Genomic DNA, 19,398 nt, shown 5'->3' with positions numbered 1-19,398 from the left:
CCTAACCACCACCACCACCACAACACCGCAACTACCACCACTCCACCACCACCGCCGCCACTGCAACCACCACTCCACCACTACCATGCCCCCAACCCCACCACCACACCACAACGACGCCGCCGCCGCCGCCGCCACCACCACGCCCTCACTATAACCTCAACCACCACGCCGCCACCACCACCACAATGCCGCAACCTCCTCCATAATTACCACCACCACCACTCCACCACCGCCGCCGCCACCACCACTGCCACTATAACCCCACCCTCACCACCACCCCCACGACGATGCCACCACTAGCCCTACCACTTTGACCACCACCACGGCGCCACCACCACCACCACAACGGCGCCACCACCTCCATCGCCTCTACCACCACCACAACGGCGCCACCACCACCACCACCACACCCCCACCACTATCTCCACCACCACCACCACCTCCATCACCATCACACCCCCACCACCACCTCAACCATTATGCCGCCGTCTCCACCACCACAATGCCGCAACCTCCACCACAATTACCACCACCACGCCGCCACCACAACCGCCACCACTACCTCCACCACCACCCCGCCCCGACCGCCAACTCCACCACTACCACCACCACGATCACAATGACCACAACCACTTCACCACGCCACAACCACAATGACCAAATGCACTATACATACTTTTTGTTATATATTTAGACTGCAACTTATTAAATGAACACTAACGCCCATGACAATTTAGATTGCAAATTTGTAATTTTAGATTGCAAATTTGTTTAATGAACACCAACGCTAGAGAAAATTTAGACTGCAAATTTGTTAAATGAACACCAACGCTAGAGAAAATTTAGACTGCAAATTTATACTTTTTTACTGCAAATAAATGCACTTTCGTAAATTTTGTAGTCTAAAAGTACAAATTTACAATCGACACATAATTTTAGACTACAAATTATTAAATAAATACTACACCAATGAAAATTTAGACTGCAAATTGTTAAATGAACACCAACGTCAGAGAGAATTTAGACTGCAAATTTGCACTTTTAGACTGCGAATAAAGGCACTTTCATAAATTTTACAGTCTAAAATTGCAAATTTGCAGTCTACACACAAATTTAGATTGTAAATTATTAAATGAACACTAACGCTAATGAGAATTTCGACTGCAAATTTGCACGTTTAGACTGCAAATTTGTTAGTTGAACAATTTTGCAGTTTAAAAGTGCAAATTTGCAGTCTACACACAAATTTAGACTTCAAATTATTAAATAAACACTAATATCGTTACCAATGAGAATTTAGACCGTAAATTTGCACTTTTAGATTGTAAATTTGCACTTTAGACTGTAAATTTGTTAATTGAACACCAATGCTAGAGAAAAATTAGATTGCAAATTTACACTTTTAGACTACAAATAAAAGCACTTTCTCTAACTTTGCAGTCTAAAAGTGCAAACTTGCAGTCGACACACAAATTTAGACTGCAAATTATTAAATGAACACTAACACCAATGAGATTTTAGATTGCAAAGAGAAAATTTAGACTGCAAATTTGCACTTTTAGATTGCAAATAAAGACACTTTCTTAAACTTTGCAGTCTAAAAGTGTAAATTCGCAGTCTACACACAAATTTAGATTGCAAATTATTAGATGAATACTAACGCCAATGAGAATTTAGACTGCAAATTTGTACCTTTAGACTGCAAATTTGTTAATTGAATACCAACGCCAAAGAAAATTTAGACTGCAAATTTACAATTTTAGACTGTTAAAAAAGGTACTTTAGTAAACTTTGCAGTCTAAAAGTGCAAAATTTACAGTTTACATACAAATTTAGACTGCAAATTATTAAATAAATACTAACACCAATGAGAATTTAGACAGCAAACTTGCACTTTTAAACTGCAAATTGTTAAATGAACACTAACATCAGACAAAATTCAGATTGCAAATTTGCACTTTTAAACAGCAAATAAAGGCACTTTCATGAACTTTGCAGTCTAAAAGTGAAAATTTGCATTCTACTCACAAATTTAGACTGCAAATTATTAAATGAACACTAACGCCAATGAGAATTTAGACTGCAAATTTGCACTTGTAGACTGCAAATTTATACTTTTAGACAGCAAATTTGTTAATTGAACACCAACGCCAGAGAAAATTTAGACTGCAAATTTGTACTTTTAGACTACAAATAAAGGCACTTTCGTAAACTTTGCAATCTAAAAGTGTAAATTTGCAATTTGCACAAAAATTTGGACTGCAAATTGTTAAATGAATACTAATGCCAATGAGAATTTATACTGCAAATTTGTACTTTTAGATTACAAATTTGTTAAATGAACACCAACGCTAGAGAAAATTTAGACTGCAAATAATGACATTTTCGTAAACTTTGCAGTCTAAAAGTGTAAATTTGCAGTCTACACAAAAATTTAGACTGCAAATTATTAAATGAACACTAACGCCAATGAGATTTAGACTGTAAACTGCAAATTTGTTAATTGAACACCAATATCAGAGAAAATTTAGACTGCAAATAAAGGCACTTTCGTAAACTTTGCAGTCTAAAAGTGCAAATTTGCAGTCTACACATAAATTTAGACTACAAATTATTAAATAAATACTAACACCAATGAGAATTTAGACTGCAAATTTGCACTTTTAGATTGCAAATTATTTTCTTAAAAGACTAACGCTAATGAGACATGAGAAAAGCAAATGTGACCCAAAAGGAAGGTGAATTACTAAAGAAGAAGTGGTGGTGGTGGAGTGGTGGCAGTGTTGGTGATGATGGAGTGGTGGCGGCGGCATGGTAGTCGTCATTGCGGTGGCGGTGGTGGTGGTCGTGGCGGCGGCATGGTGGTGGTCATTACGCTGGTGGTGGCGACGTTATGGTGGTGGTGGTGGTGGTGGTGGTTGTGGCAGCGTGGTGGTGGTGGTGGTTGTGTTGGCGGCGTGGTGGTTGTCATTTCGGTGGTGGTGGTGGAGTGATGGCGGTGGCGGTGGTGGTTGTGGTGGTGATAATTGTGGTGGTGGTGGTGGTGGAGTGATGGCGGTGGCGGTGGCGGTGGCGATGGAGTGGTGGCGGCTTGGTGGTGGTGGCAATTGTGGTGGAAGTGGCGGCGTTGTGGTGGTGGTGGTGGGGGCGGCGGCGGCGTGGTGGTGGTGCTAGCGGTGGCGGCATGGTGGTGGAGGAGGTGGTGGGGGCATAGTGGTGGTGGTGGAGGTGGTGGTGGTGTTGGCGGTGGTGACGGTGGTGGAGTGGTGGTGGTGGTGGTGGTGGGGGAGTGGTGGTGGTGGTGGAGTGGCGGCGGCGGCGGCGGCAATGTGGTGGTAGTTATGTGGTCGCAATAAGATTGAAAAAAATGAAAAAATATATTTTTTGTATTAGCCAAACAATGCTCTTATTTATTTTATATAGGTTATTTTTGTCATTGGAATTATTAGGGGATTAGAGGTGTTAAGAACTTTAGAAGTGGACTGGATGTGTTAGAAATATGTTATAGTGGACCTATCAAAAATTCTCCCTTTCCAAGCACATAAGTTTAACGGAAATGACATACAAGTTAGAACAGTTCGACACAAATAAAATTTACACAAGATATTATCACAGGGAGCTAAGACATGTGTTTTCGAATTGAGACTAGTGGTAGTGTCTATGGACAACTTGGACTAATCGAGGAGGATTAATTTATTACACTACCAAGTTCTATGGCGTTGTTGGAGGTTAGTAGGTTGTCACGATTACTGGAGTTGTCATGAAAGAAATGCAAAAGGGGGATTATGGTTTTTTTCACGCTGAGAACAGCGAGAAGTGGAGTCCAAAATCCTAGTCAAAAGATTTTACAGTATTTTATACTTATGAAGAACCTGACGGTTCTTGGAATCCAGCCATGGGTCACCGGTCTGGAGTTCAACCATTGGTTTTCGGCTGCTATCCGGGTATTAGCTTCAAACATTTTTTTTGGGTGATCCGGGCTGGCCGGAGCCATGAGTGGTCAACGGTTTAACTGGCGGTCCGATCCATGTTTCGTTCTTCTTTTCAATTTTTTTTTTTAACAGTGTTTTACGATCATGCCCTCTTGGTTAAGGTAAAAAGAGTTGTCAAAGCAGCTTGGTTAGGAAATGCCTGCCAACCTTTCCCGACTGAACCGTTTACATCCCTAGTCGAGCAAATTGTACACGAAACACGATCCAAAAAAAAAAAAATTTGTATGAGAAACATGCGATCAAATAAGGGATATCTCTAGCTCCCACTTCATTACGGGGTCTAACAATACAGAACCCTTGAAAACGACATAGCAAACTACTAGGAGACAAGTGAAGGAAACCAAAAGGTGAAATTCAAGGAGTCAAAAATTTATTTCCATCAAAGCAAGTTTGAGGAATCTCATCTACAACACCAGTCTTATTTGACTTCAACCAAGTCGTTGATGCCATATGGAGAACCAATGCCGCCTGAAGTAGTACTGTTGAGGCACTGGTTTGCTATAACTTTGTAAGCGCCCTGGGTCAGGTGAAGTTCGTCGAAGAAAAGATACAGCTTCCTTTCTGGACAGAAAGCGGCTAGTGCTTTTCCATCCTTCGTTCGAGGTAATGTAATGTTAAGAGGTGGAAGATCCAAACACCGAAATTGAATTTGGGCTACCCTTTGGTCTACATCCAAGCCGGGAGGCATCATCGCTTTCACAACTTCAGGAGATACTTCGCCCTTAAATTTGTTAGCTTCTATGCATAACCCGGTTCCGTTTTCTTCAGTTGCACAACATGGCCATCTTATTTCTTGAAAGCCTGGAGAAGAAAAGAAGCTATATGGCTAAGCATAAAATTACTTTGGAATAAAAAAAAGAAAATTAGCTAGATGAGATTGACTCACCATAATCCTTCGGATTTTGGATCATGCTTCTAATGAGATCGAATATTCTTGCTGTCACAAATGATGATCCCTCTAGTTTTTCACTTAGTTCTTTGACCTCGGCACCGAGCTTCTCATTGAACGTAGAAACCAATTTATTTACATCTTCAGCACAGTTGTTTGTTGATTTTACCTTGTTTAGAACGTACGGCCAACAACCTAGTGGCCCAAGTTGAAAAACTACCATCTTTCTGGCACCAAGCTTGTAAAGATCCTACAAGATCACAAAAAATTGAAACAACAGAGTGGGAAAGGAAAAACCATTTTTGCTTTGCATTGAGGAGAACATCAACGGAAGACAGTAAAATCTACCACCATGGTTGCAACTTGCATGTGTGTATACACCCAACCACTTAATAGAAAGTAAAGAAATACTTTTGAAATGTTAGAATGCAATGATTAGTTCTCAAGGTTAAGGCGGCGACAGGAACAATCTAAACACCGGGATTTTATGATTACCTCCAATTGGTTTCCGAGCTTGGTTGTGAGAAGTGCAGCAAACTCTTCACCATTATGTTGTCGACTACTGTTATACTTGTCGGACTGGAGATAATTGTACATGTAGTCGCTGCTACCTATATTAATCAAAAATATTGAATCCGACAAGTATTTTGTGAGTCTATGTGCAGATTGCAATCTAGGTCGCAAGCTATTTTCGATAGTGTCTTTGAAAAGGCCAACTTGTTTCTCCATATCGTAGTTCTCACCCTGCACATTAAGCCAACAGAAGGGAAGAAAAGGGAAACTCGTTATACCTAGAAGAGGCAAGAAATTTTTTATAGATTAACATGAATAGTGCAGAAACAAAACACTCCATTCACAAGATAAAAATAGACAATTGCAGTTCTAGAACAACATTTGTTGACTTACAAATGTTTTTCCTGTCTCAGGAAGAATACCAGCTGATGCAGAAGCATAAATAACTCCAGTTTCAGGAGCCATATCAGCTTCATCAATTGATACAGGTTTCGTTGAATTGAGTTCCGCAGCTGTATATAGAGGTGTTTGACAAGAAAAATAGTGTGTCATTCAAAAATCAACTAAATAAAGCAATGGTGCATATAACTATGCCTCATATGGTATCTTTAGGAGAGGCAACTACATGTATATGGGCCGACGGTATCTGTAAGTAATTTCAGGAAGAAATGACGAATGACTTTTGTTTGTTCTAACCTATAAGTTCTGGAATTGTCTTCCCATTTGTGAATCTGGACTGGCCATTCCAAAAACATTCTATGCCATAGGGCATGTAACCTGCCTTCAAACTAGATGCATGAGCACTCTTGTAGCCACTGTCAAACATCGAATCTCCAAAGACGTACAAATTGGGCCCGTCACTTTCTGCTAGGCATGTCATGGAAAACATACCACTCAAATGCAAGAGAAGGTAACTAAATAGAACTAACATGGTCAACCTTTGCTTACTCGATCCCGATATCGATTTTCTATGAGAGCAAGAAACTGAAAAGACCTATATTCCTGAAATGAATCAATTGTTACGGGACTGATCCTTAAGCAGCTTGCTGGACCATAAGTTGATCCAAGTTGTTCCCTTAAATTTTCATTAATATATAACATAACCTGTTAACAGGCTATGCAAAACTGCTGTATTAAATTTTCAGAACAAATGGCCTTATCTATAGAAAACTGCCATATTGAATTTACCAAAAATTTAACATTCTATGTTGAAATAGTTCATAGAGGAATTCACGTTTCTACAGTTTAATAGAGAAGTAATTAACCCCAATCTCTTCCAAACCATTAAATATTCAGAAGCATTAAAAGTGCATACAAATTACAAACCATCAAGTATTCCGAATAGTTCTTGACATAATTATTTAGCAACCCCGGCCCCCATAGAAGCCTGCACGCAGCATATGTTCTATGCTGCAGCAAGACGGAAAATGTTTTTTGGTCCACACAAGGTTCCGTTGAAGCATTCCAGAGTGAATATCCTATTTGCGGCCTCTATGGTGTGCAGCGGCCTCTATGGTGTGCACAAGGTCGAACTACAAATATTGGTCTCGGTTCTCACACAAAGTTCCATTGAACCAGCCGCTAAGACTCTTCCCAGTTGTATTAGTTATCCCTGGAAACAAAAACTATAGATTAGGCCACACGCATCATGAAACAAACCAAGAGAAAAAAAATTTCAAGGTTATGTGGGTTAATGAAACAGAATAGTGTCTTTTTACCATAGTTCCCCACATTTTCCTTCAACTCCCTAACAAATTTGAAATTATCGGAGTAAGAGAAGAAGGACCCTGTGAGACTCTAGTTTGTCCAAAACTAGAGGAAGGGTGTTGTAAGAAAGTACAATCTGGTTTACCGTCTCATTGCAACAATTGATTAGAGGAGTGGGAAGGTTCGACATGAACATTGGGCTGCACCCCAATGGCCAAATGTTGTTCACGAAGAACTTTCGAGCCCCAAAGCTGTACAAAGTACAAAACAGTAAAAGATTTGTAATTGATCACCAAATAAAATACGGTAGCATTCTAAATAAAATAATCCCGTACATGTACCTTGAGCCAGTTTGTTAGTTCATTTAGGAGGAACTGGGAGAATACATCAGGGCTTAAACTACTTAATGTGCTGTTAGTCGGGAGGAGGAAATTGAAATTGTAGCCATTAATCCCAAAGGACACCAGAAAGATGGAGTCATTTAGGTGTTGGGTTAACTGTGATTCGTCAAACTTCTTTGTGAGGTTGTTGGCTACAGTCGAGTTGAACTTGTTAATCTGATAAGCAAATGTCCAACCAACCTAAAGAGTTGACAGGAAAAATGAAGGAAGAATTTGGAATGAGAAGCGATTCGGATATATATTTTTTAAGAAAAAAAACCCAAACATGATCGATATTGGAAAATATTGAAATTGTACAACTGGAATACCATTCCAGTTTCCTTCAATATGCCCGTCCCAACATAACCAAAGTTCACACCATTGGTGGATGTTCCAGCTTGAGTCACATTACTATAAGGCGGCATCATCGAAATTAGTAGTTTAAGTAAATAATAAATCAAGACATCTGAAATAACGTTTTCTTTTTAAGACAACTGTAGTAACTTGCTCCGTGATATAGTTCTTGAACCTTTTCCTCTCTCCGAAAAGCTTCACAAACTTTATATTCTGTTTTATACTCGATATTTTTTTTTTTCTGGAATTGCAAAAAACAATGCAAACAGTTTCTGAAAAAGAAATTTACGTAACATAGCCAACATTACGAGATTGAGTTAAAGAAACTATTAAACTGGGCCCATAAACTTAAGAGTCACAACTTACACTCTGTTTCTCGACGTTAATTTTTATACTAGAGTCACTTAGGGGCCAATGGTATATAATACTATTCGGTAGCGTAAGGTTAAAATACCCAATAGTAAGGCCGGGGACGTTTTTCTGCAAAAGTGAATTTATAGAGAGTTAATTTTGAGATATAAATTTTAGTCTAACATCGAATGAAATATAAAAAGGTCCAGGGTGATCTCAACGGACGAGTTCCAAATGAAGAAGAGCAATAAGGTTATAACTCAAGAAAGATGGAGTGGTTACAAATATGCCATTTTAATTTCTTGGCTTAAATAAATGTTTTTTGGATTATTCATTTGAGTTGATTGAAATTGTTTCCGACTTTATTAGTTTTGCGCCAATTTTTTATAAAATTATTGATTTGTCTCGACGAGGGTGAAATAAGAAAATTTTTAAAAAAAACCAAAATTGAATTTTGGCAATAGTACTACGTATGGGCAAAATACTATGGGTACTAACTACAGGGTACCGATGGGTCAATGGGGTTTGCCTTCTATGGGTCACAAACAAATTAATGATACGAGTCATTCATTGATCCTTTGATAATTTTTTGGATGCTCTTGTCTTAAGAATCAGTTCAATCAGAAAAATGCATGTGTCTAGTTCAATCTTTCTCAATTGTTCGTTTAGAATTCAGGATCCTATGTATATTCCAAACAAGCTCCCTTATTTCACCAATTATGAGGGTCTTTAAAAATGGGACTAAACAATTTTGCTAGCACCACACATAAACACTTACTACACACACTCAAATGATAGGTGGGCTCACACGTACATTACCTTGCCAACGGGCTTGTAGCCCAATGACACTTCCTGTCTCTTCAACATGAAAGGTGAGGGTTCAATTCTCAACTAAAGCGCCCTTGGTGCGGTGGCTGATGCCCTTTGGACTTGCCCCACCTGTATGCCGCTTAGCGATCCTCTTCCCCATCCCATAAGAAGTAAGTTAGGCATATATCAAGTGAAAAAAAAAAACCCCATATACATCACCTTGCCTCGTGGGTAAAATACAAATTAAAAATATTCTGATGGATCCTATTTATCCTCTATTACGTCTAACCCGGGAATAAGTTTTTAAGTACGTAGTAGTCTTTTTTCTTGGGGTAAGTTTTTTAGCAATAGTCTTGGGATTAATACTCTCATTCTCAGCACATTCTTCTATCACTCTATCAAGTACCACCAATTCTAAGTTAGGCATAATAAAGAAGGAGCTAGCTAGCTAGCAATTGCTTAACAATGAGAGCCCTGTACGCAATCACACTTGGTTTAATAGAGAAGTAATTAACCCCAATCTCTCACAAACTATTAAATATTCAGAAGCATTAAAAGTGTATTGAAATTACAGACCATTAAGTATTTAGAATTGTTCTTGACATAATTATTTAGGAAACCACCCTAGAAGCCTACACGCAGCATATGTTCTAGGCTGCAGCAAGATGGAAAATGTTTTTTGGTCCACATAAGGTTCCGTTGAAGCATTCCAGAGCAAATATCCTATTTGCGGCCTCTGTGGTGTGTAGAGGGTCGAAATACAAATATTCGTCTCGGTTCTCACACAAAGTTCCATTGAACCAGCCGCTAAGACACTTCCCGGTTGTATTAGTTATCCCTGGAAATAAAAACTATAGATTAGGCCACAAGCATCATGAAATAAACAAAAAGACAAAAAATTCAAGGATTTATGGGTTAATGAAACAGAGTAGTGTCTTTTTACCATAGTTCCCCACATTTTCCTTCAACTCCCTAACAAATTTGAAATTGTCGGAGTAAGAGAAAAAGGACCCCGGGAGACTTGACTCTAGTTTGTCCAAAACTAGAGGAAGGGCGTTGCTGTAAGGAAGTACAATCTGGTTTACCGTCTCATTGCAACAATTGATTAGAGGAGCAGGAAGGTTCAACATGAACATTGGGCTGCACCCCAATGGCCAAATGTTGTTCACGAAGAACTTTCGAGCCCCAAAGCTGTACAAAGTCTACAAAACAGTTTTAACAAAATTTGTAATTAATCACCAAATACAATACAGTAGCAACTGAGAGAATACATTAGGACTTAAACTACTTAATTTGTAAAATAATCCCAAACATGTACCTTGAGCCGGTTCGTTAGTTCATTAAGGAGGAACTGAGAGAATACATCAGGGCTTAAAGTACTTAGTGTACTGTTAGTCGGGAAGAAGAGATTGACATTGTAATCATTGATCCCAAAGGAAACCAGAAAGATGGAGTCCTTTAGGTGTTGGGTTAACCGTGGTTCGTCAAACATTTTTGCGAGGTTGTTGGCAACAGTTGAGTTGAACTTGTTAATTTGATCTGCAAATGCCCAATCAACCTAAGAGTTGACAAGGAAAAAAGAAGGAAGAATTTGAAATGAGAAGCGCTTATGATATATACATATATTGTAAGGAAAAAAGCTCAAACAAGATATTGGTAAAATTGAAATTTATAGAACAGGAATACCGTTCCGGTTTCCTTCAATATGCCTGTCCCGGCATAACCAAAGTTTACACCATTTGTGGATGTTCCAGCTTGGGTCACATTGGTAGAAGGCGGCACGATTGGAAGGCCCAAAAACGTGGCTGTAATGATACACACACAGTGGTAAGTTAAGTATGCATTTTCACAACTGAACTAGAATCGCTCTTTCAATTAGGAATACAGTGGTAAGTTAAATCAAGACATCACAAATAACGTTTTCTTTTCAAGAATTTAAACTGTAGTAACTTGTTCCATGATATAGTTCTTGAATTTTTTCCTTTCTCCGAAAAGCTTCACAAACTTAATATTTTGTGTTATACTCACTATTTTTTTTTCTCGAATTGGAAAAATAATGTAAACAGCTTCAAGAAAAAGAAATTTACATAACTATTATGAGACTGAGTTAAATAACAAAAAATAAATTAATTAAACTGGGCCCATAAACTTAAGAGTCTCATACACACTCTGTGTCTCTCGACATAAATTTTTTATTCTGGAGTCACTTAGGGGCCAATCTATCTAATGGAGAGGAACTTTTGGTGTGATTTTCCTTAGAGGTACTGGCACGATCCAGAGATTTTCCTTCTTTTTCCACGAAAACTGTCAAACATTATACTGCAAACTACAAACCTGCGAATCACAGAGGTACAACAATGGCAAACTCCTCTTAACAACTGTATTTCTTTTTCTTAATTTCATTTCATGATTCCTCTCTCTCTCTCTCTCTCTCTCTCTCTCTCTCTCTCTCTCAGGTTGTGCAGATAACTAAAGAGAACAGGACAAATTCACTTTCCATTGGAACTAAAGTTTTTGTTCTCAACTTCCCATTCATAACAGCAAATTGTAATTAATTGCGGATGCTATGGTAATACAGTACCGAAGATTTGAGAGAAGTTAGTGATTAGTCCCATATTGTGCCCAGTACCGGTGAGATATCGAGTACTGTTTTTAGCATATGTAAGTACCAGTTTTGCCAAAATAAAAAATAAAAAAATGTTGCGATAAATTTGGTAAACTGCTTCAACTCTCTGATAGCCACCCACGTCCCACTCAAGTTTTCTGTTTGTGCGGATGAAGTATTACTTGATTCTTGAATCCTGTAACTTTTCTCTTCTCTGTTCTGCAGGGTCACCCAGGTACGATCCTAGCTTCAAACCCTCCTTTTGTAAATTCATCATGTATACATTAAAAGAGTATATAGTATATAATATGAATCAGCCTGTTCCTCACTCTTAAATTCCTCTGTTTTTGTGAAGTAATGGGATAAGGAACGGAAGGAATTGTGACTCGCAATAAGACACGGAATTTAATTGGTAAATCTGTTTTACATACTTTCAAATTTCATAATATAAATTAATATTGCAGGAAAATACCTTAGAACTGAGACCTTAGGAGTTTAATTAGCCCGGTAACTTCATGACATTAAATTTAGTACTACTATCTAATATGTTATCTGAATTTTAAGTAGTACCGCACTTGGTTCAATGTACAGTTTTCTAAAAAAAAAATAAAACTAGGTAAGATATTACAAAAAATCTAAAAGACAGTCAGGACTTATTTTTGTACAAAACTTGAAGCAAAGCCTAAAGTCTAAAACCGCGTGTCCAAGAATATCTATTCTAACTAGAGGCCGGGTGCAAATTGAATTTTGTATGTTCTGACAAAAGTTGATCAAACAAACAATAAACAGAAGCACAATTCGACTGGCCTCTAATAATATATAATATACGATAGTGTAAGGTTGAAAAACCCAATAGTAGGGGGATGCTTTTTCTGCGAAAGTGTAAAGTGATTAGCTTCATAATTTTCAAGCAAGAGTTTGAACAGCGACATTCACTCACATGTACGTACGTACTTCGACAAAGAAAAGAGGAATAGATACAAAGCAAAAATCAAAACTGGAACCACATGGTTTAATTACCTATGAAATCAGCTACTGTTTGGCCATTGCAACAGCGATTGGGTGTGCCACGGAGAGGTCCAGTGAGATCGACTCCATACGGAAATGGCACATGGAAGTTTCCGCCGTCAATGGTTGAGTCGCCAAAGACGTAGAGTGCCGGGACCAACTGCACATTTGCTTCACTTTGAGTTTGAGAGGCCGGTGTAGTAAAAATGAGAAAACAAAGTGCCAAAAGCAGAGTTGCCATGGAGAGAGAGAGAGAGAGAGAGAGAGAGAGAGAGAGAGAGAGAGAGAGAGAGAGAGAGAGAGAGAGTGAGTTTGGGTTCTCAGTAGAGAAATTAAAAGAGGGGAGGGGGAGGGAATTTATAGAGAGTGAATTCTGAATACTCTCTCTCTCTCTCTCTCTCTCTCTCTCTCTCTCTCTCTCTCTCTCTCTCTCTCTTACGCATGTTTGCCTTCACAAACGCTGTTTATAAGCAAGTTGGTATGTTTTTGTTGTCTCAACGGACGAGTTCCAAATCAACGGTCCAAATGAAGAAGAGCAGTAAGGTTATAACTCAAGAAAGATGGAGTGGTAACAAATATGGTAATTAATTAAAGAGCTTCTAGTTTAGAAAAAAAGTAAAGTTGCATGACTACGATTACGAAATAGGGTCAGTTTCTTGGCTTAATACTTCTTTTGGATTTTTAATTTGAGTTAATTGAAATAGTTTCCCCCTTTATAAGTTTTGAGCCACTTTTTTTCCTTTCTAAATTATTGATTCGTCAAGTAAAATAAGTAAACTAAAAAACAAAACAAAATTAAATTTTGGCAATGGTACGTGAGGCCAAAATACTATGGGTACTGACCACGAGGGTATCGATGGGTCGATGGGGTTTGCCTGGTATGGGGTCTCAAACAAACGATACCAGTCGTTCTTTGATATTCTATTTTTTTGGATTCTCTTGTATTAAGAATTAGCTCAATCGGACAAATGCAAGTATCTATTCAATCTTTCAATTGTTCGTTTAGAAATCAGGATCCTATGTATATTCCAAATAAGCTCCCTTGTTTCACTTACGAGGGTCTTTAATTACTTAAGCCATGATGAGAGTAATGGGACTAAACAAATTTGCTAGCACCAGACACAAACACTTACTACACACTCAAATGATAGGTGGGCTCGCACATACATCACCTTGCCAACGGGCTTGTAGCCTAACGGCACTTCCCATCTCTTCCACTTGAAAGTTGAGAGTTCGATTCTTGACTAAAGTGCAAGTACTTGGTGTAATGGTTGATGCCCTTTGGACTTGCTCCACCCATATGTTGCTTAGCGAACCTTTTTCCGATCCCATTAGAAGTAAGCTAGGCATATATCGAGTGAAAAGAAAAAAAAGACCACATACACCACCTTGCCCCGTGGCACGTGGGTATAAATGTTTGTGTGCAGTTTTAGATTTTTTGTGGGTTTAAAATACAAATTAAAAATATTCTGATGGATCCTATTTATCCTCAATAAACGTCTAACCACGGAATAATAAAGAAGGAGCAATTATAGAGCCCTGTACGCAATCACAGTTGGTTTCATAAGCAAATGCTGCACCCATCTTCAATATGGGTTTTCCTGCTTAAAAAGTGAAGGTGGTCTTTTTCTCTAAGATCAATTTTAAGCCAAATATTAATGGATGTAGACTAGTAGCAAGGAATTAGTACTCCACCTCTACTCTGATACAGACAATTAAATATGGGAAGCTGATAGGCGCAAGGGATTTAAGTGCAGTGACGAAACTAAAATTCTTTCATACTGGATTTTGAAATGTAAAAATTCAAGTAGAAGAAATAATTTTAGAAAAATTACCAAGGCCCTGACCGGTTCATCTCTCGAAAAAGTTTTTTTAATAAAATAAAATCAGTGATTTTCTCTTAAAAATTTTAATTAATTTTTTCAAAAATAAATATTACAGTAAAAAGACTAAACGAGAAAAGTCAAAATTCACAAAAGAACATGTCATAAAGTTTAATTTTTATAGATAGCGTCAGCACAAAAAAAATGACAAGGAACAAAGGTTAGATTTCTCGTATATCCCTTCGACTTTCATGCGGATTTCACTTCAATCCTTCTATTTTCAATTTGAACAATAATAACCTTGCAATTTCGATTGCATTTCAATGTGACCCATCTGTGACCTTCCGTCCAACATTTGAACTGAAAGTAACCGTGTGCCATCCACGTGATAATTTTACAAGGGTATATTGGCCATTTGCTTCCACCCTCTTCCCCACGAAATCCCCAAATCAGTTTGAGGGGTGGGGGTTGAGGACGCCAAGTTTCCTAGAAGAATCGATATGGGCGAGATGGAGATTGGTCATTACACATGCCTATCCATAGATCTTTGCCGTTGCAAGGGGAGGTGTTTGGTACCTAGGAATTGAGGGCGCTGTGTGAGAGCAATTTTTTTAGTTTTAGGAGGGCGTGATTTGAATTTTTTTTTTTTTGAAAGTGCGGGCGTGATCTGATTTAGGTATGGAGAGAGAGAGATGAACATAGGCGACAGCGGCAGACATGGTTGTTGGGACGAAGATGGACAACTCCTGTGCGAAGAAATGTGTTGCGCCATGTAATGACATGGGGAAGCCTCTAAATCCCTTTTTGGGGAGTTGAATGTGTGCTATTGTTTTAATTAGTTTGGGTTAATTTGTTGGCATCAGTTGCCACGTTGTGGTGAGTAGTAACGCAGAAGAACACGAACCCAAGAAATCTCTTATAGGTTAATCATTGTACAATGGAGGGAGAAAGAGAGAAGACTTCCATTAATGGTGTAAAACACAGATTTCAGTTGAAGCAATTGCTCTCTTCAAAAAAAAAAAAAATTTGAATCAATTGAGAAGAAGAAGAAGATGATGATGAGAGAAGAAATCAGAGATGACATGGAAAAACTAAATTATGTTAATTATTCTCAAATGTTATTGTCAAAATCGGATTTTTCGGTGTGGGTGGTTTGACTGAAACCATACAATTATGCAAATGGTGGGAAGTGATCAGATAATTGGAGAAACCGATTTGGGAATTTAGCTATTGCTTCTTCTTCTTCTTTTTTTAAATTTGTTGGGGATTTAACAAGCATGAGGAGGGGAATGTCTAATATGCCCTTTCAAGATGTCACATGGATGACACATGACTATTTTCCTTCCAAATTTTGGACGGCATGCTGCAGAAGGATCACATTGATACGCAATCGAAATGGCAAGGTTATAATTGTTCAATTGAAAACAGAAGGACTGAAGTGAAATTCACATTAAAGTCGAAGGGATATAAGAAAATTTTACCCTAAATTGAATATGGCAGTTTCCTGTAGATAAGGCCATTGCTCTTACAATTTAATACAGCAGTTTTGCATAGCCTATTAACAGGTTATGTTAATTATATGTGAATGAAAATTTAAGGGAACAACAGGGATCAGCTAGTGGTCCAGCAAGCTACTTAGGGACCAGTACCCCAACAATAGACACTATTCATCATACATTCTAATCCAGTAATTTAGGTAATTCTGATATTGTCTTACGCAGGAAAATCGATATCAGGATCGCGTAAGCAAAGGTTGACCATGTTAGTTCTATTTAGTTACCTTCTCTTGCATTTGAGTGGTATGTTTTCCATGACATGCCTAGCAGAAAGTGACGGGCCCAATTTGTACGTATTTGGTGATTCGATATTTGACAGTGGCCGCAAGAGTGCTCATGCATCTGGTTTGAAGGCAGGTTACATGCCCTATGGCATAGAATGTATTTGGAATGGCCAGTTCAGATTCACAAATGGGAAGACAATTCCGGAACTTATAGGTTACAACAAATTAACAAGAGTTGTTTGTCATTTCTTTTGAAAATTACTTACAGATACCGTCGGCTCATATACATTTAGTTGCCTCTCCTAAAGATACCATATATACACCATTGCATTATTTAGTTGATTCTTGAATGACACGCTAGTTTTCTTGTCAAAAACCTCTATATACAGCTTCGGAACTCAATTCAACGAAACCTGTATCAATCGATGAAGCTAATATGGTTCCTGAAACTGGAGTTATTTATGCTTCTGCATCAGCTGGTATTCTTCCTGAGACAGGAAAAACATTTGTAAGTTGACAAATCTTGTTCTAGAACTGCAATTGTTTGTTTTTATCTTGTGAATGGAGTGTCGTTTTACGTCTGCACTATTCATGTTCATCTATAAAAAATTTCTTGCCTCTTCTAGGTATAATGAGTTTCCCTCTTTCTCCCCTTCTGTTGGCATAATGTGCAGGGTGAGAACTACGATATGGAGAAACAAGTTGGCCTTTTCAAAGACACTATCGAAAATAGCTTGCGACCTAAATTGCAATATGCACATAGAGTCACAAAATACTTGTCGGATTCGATATTTTTGATTAATATAGGTAGCAGCGACTACATTTACAATTGTCTCCAGCCCAACAAGTGTAACAGAAGTCGACAACATAATGGTGAAGATTTTGCTGCACTTCTCACAACCAAGCTCGGAAACCAATTGGAGGTAATCATAAAATCCCGGTGTTTAGATTGTTCTTGTCGCCGCCTTAACCTTGACAACTAATCATTGCATTCTAACATTTCAAAAGTGTTGCTTTACTTTCTGTTAAGTGGTTGGGGATACACACTTGCAACCATGGTGGTAGATATACTTTCTTCCATTGATGTTCTCCTCAATACAAAGCAAAAATGGTTTTCCCTTTTCCTCTCTGTTGTTTCAATTTTTTGTGATGTTGTAGGACCTATACAAGCTTGGTGCCAAAAAGAAGGTAGTTTTTCAACTTGGGCCACTAGGTTGTTGGCCATACGTTCTAAACATGGTAAAACCAGCAAGCAACTGTGCTGAAGATGTAAATAAGTTGGTATCTACGTTCAATGACAAGCTCGGTGCCAAGGTCAAAGAACTAAGTGAAAAACTAGAGGGGTCATCATTTGTGACAGCAAGAATATTCGATCTCATTAAAAGCATGATCCAAAATCCGAAGGATTATGGTGAGTCAATCTCAGCTAGCTAATATTTTTTTATTCCAAAGTAATTTTATGCTTAGCCATACCCACATAGCCTCTTTTCTTCTCCAGGGTTTCAAGAAATAAGATGGCCATGTTGTGCAACTAAAGAAAACGGAACCGGGTTATGCATACAACCTAACAAATTTAAGGGCGAAGTATCTCCTGAAGTTGTGAAAGCGATGATGCCTCCCGGCTTGAATGTAGACCAAAGGGTAGCCCAAATTCAATTTCAGTGTTTGGATCTTCCACCTCTTAACATTACATTACCTCGAATGAAGGATGGAAAAGCACTAGCTGCTTTCTGTCCAGAAAGGAAGCTGTATCTTTTCTTCGACGAACTTCACCTGACCCAGAGCTCTTACAAAGTTATAGCTAACCAGTGCCTCAACAGTACCACTTCAGGTGGCATTGGTTCTCCATATGGCATCAGTGACTTGGTTGAAGTCAAATAAGACTGGTGGTGTTGATGAGATTCCTCAAACTTGCTTTGATGGAAAATAAATTTTTAACTCCTTCACTTTTTGGTTCCCTTCATTTGTCTCCTGGTAGTTTGCTATGTTTTCAAGGGTTCTGTATTGTTAGACCCCATAGTGAAGTGGGCGATATCCCTTATTTGATTGCATGTTTCACATACAATTGTTTTTTTTTTTTGGATCATCTTTCGCATACAATTTGCTCGACTAAGGATGTAAACGGTTCAGTCCAGGCATTTTCCTAACCAAGCCGCTTTAGCAATTTTTTCACCGCAACCAACCAGAGCATGATCTTAACAAGCTATGAAAAAGGCTTATAAAAATAAAAATAAATACACACTTGAAAAAAGAACATATTGAAAAGAAGAAACCATTTGTCAGATTGATGCTAGTCTCCTTTTCTCCAATCCAGAGTTGACACATCATCCTAATCGGAGAAGTTGCCCAAGTCCTCAATGTCGGGGTAGTCCAAATAGTACAATTTAGGCTCCGATTGTTTCACGGTTGATAATTTCACACCAATTAATTTCCGGTGTTTGGTTGAAATTATCAACTTATTTCTTCCAAACAAAAGAGAGTTTTGTTACAATTTTGGTACGACAACATTATCGCAGAAGTGTGTTTTTTTCTTTCTGAATGAGAGGTACCCAATCACTACAAGAAAAATTCAATTGGGTGACAAATGAAAATCATCACAAATTGCATATTTTTCATCACAAATAATATAGGTGACGAAAAAAAATTTGTCGACTAAAGGTTGTCGAGAATTCCTACCTGGTGACGAAATTTATTTTTCGTCACCTATAGTGTCTTTTGATAACGAAATATTTCGTCACTAAAAAGTGAATAATTGGTGACGAAATTTTTTTCCTCGCTTATTGTGCTTTTTGATGACGAAATTTTTTGTCTATCAATTATTCCTTTTGGTGACGAAAAAATTCGTCACTGATAGGTCACATTGGTGACGAAATTTTTCGTTGCAAAAGATGTTTTCATATGGAGAAAAAAATCCTTCTTTCTTGCTCCTGTTGGGTTTCAAGCCCGAGTCCCTCAAGTTTTTCGCGTAAGTTCCGACCAACTACACCACACACACTTTTCAATAAATAGTTGAAATATCTAATATATAACACATGTTTAACATGAAAATATATTTCGAATGTAATTTTGAACCTTTAAACATTAAAATTAGAAATTTTGATAAACATGAAAGTTGTAGGCAATTGAGTTATTGTTCAAACCCAATTTGAATTATCTCAATCGGAGTTTTTAGTAAAAAGTTAT

At 38.1% G+C, this 19,398-nt stretch overlaps 4 protein-coding genes across 4 annotated transcripts; 1 reads left to right on the top strand and 3 right to left on the bottom strand.

Annotated features, from left to right (window-relative positions):
• Positions 1-4,276: 4,276 nt before the first annotated feature.
• On the bottom strand, positions 4,277-5,130 carry LOC131301348 (GDSL esterase/lipase At4g16230-like). Its single transcript, XM_058327568.1, has 2 exons — positions 4,882-5,130; positions 4,277-4,796 (listed from the first exon to the last, which is right to left on the bottom strand). Exons 1-2 carry the CDS (start codon positions 5,105-5,107, stop codon positions 4,414-4,416), a joined length of 609 nt encoding a protein of 202 aa, XP_058183551.1. The 5' UTR covers positions 5,108-5,130; the 3' UTR covers positions 4,277-4,413.
• Positions 5,131-5,132: 2 nt separating this feature from the next.
• Positions 5,133-5,898, bottom strand: LOC131301350 (GDSL esterase/lipase 7-like). Its single transcript, XM_058327570.1, has 2 exons — positions 5,791-5,898; positions 5,133-5,628 (listed from the first exon to the last, which is right to left on the bottom strand). Exons 1-2 carry the CDS (start codon positions 5,860-5,862, stop codon positions 5,320-5,322), a joined length of 381 nt encoding a protein of 126 aa, XP_058183553.1. The 5' UTR covers positions 5,863-5,898; the 3' UTR covers positions 5,133-5,319.
• A 3,578-nt stretch (positions 5,899-9,476) lies between these two features.
• Positions 9,477-12,906, bottom strand: LOC131301346 (GDSL esterase/lipase 7-like). Its single transcript, XM_058327566.1, has 5 exons — positions 12,625-12,906; positions 10,686-10,804; positions 10,318-10,557; positions 9,943-10,201; positions 9,477-9,837 (listed from the first exon to the last, which is right to left on the bottom strand). The coding sequence occupies exons 1-5, from the start codon at positions 12,851-12,853 to the stop codon at positions 9,650-9,652; spliced, it is 1,035 nt and encodes a 344-aa protein (XP_058183549.1). The 5' UTR covers positions 12,854-12,906; the 3' UTR covers positions 9,477-9,649.
• A 147-nt stretch (positions 12,907-13,053) lies between these two features.
• On the top strand, positions 13,054-18,096 carry LOC131299779 (GDSL esterase/lipase 7-like). The gene is made up of 6 exons (XM_058325357.1): positions 13,054-13,192; positions 16,157-16,429; positions 16,605-16,723; positions 16,890-17,138; positions 17,374-17,626; positions 17,714-18,096. The coding sequence occupies exons 1-6, from the start codon at positions 13,054-13,056 to the stop codon at positions 18,094-18,096; spliced, it is 1,416 nt and encodes a 471-aa protein (XP_058181340.1).
• The last annotated feature ends 1,302 nt before the right edge of the window (positions 18,097-19,398 follow it).

Source organism: Rhododendron vialii, chromosome 9a, assembly GCF_030253575.1.
Source record: "Rhododendron vialii isolate Sample 1 chromosome 9a, ASM3025357v1".
NCBI classification, from domain to species: domain Eukaryota; kingdom Viridiplantae; phylum Streptophyta; class Magnoliopsida; order Ericales; family Ericaceae; genus Rhododendron; species Rhododendron vialii.
This window is presented reverse-complemented; position numbering and strand designations above follow the sequence as displayed.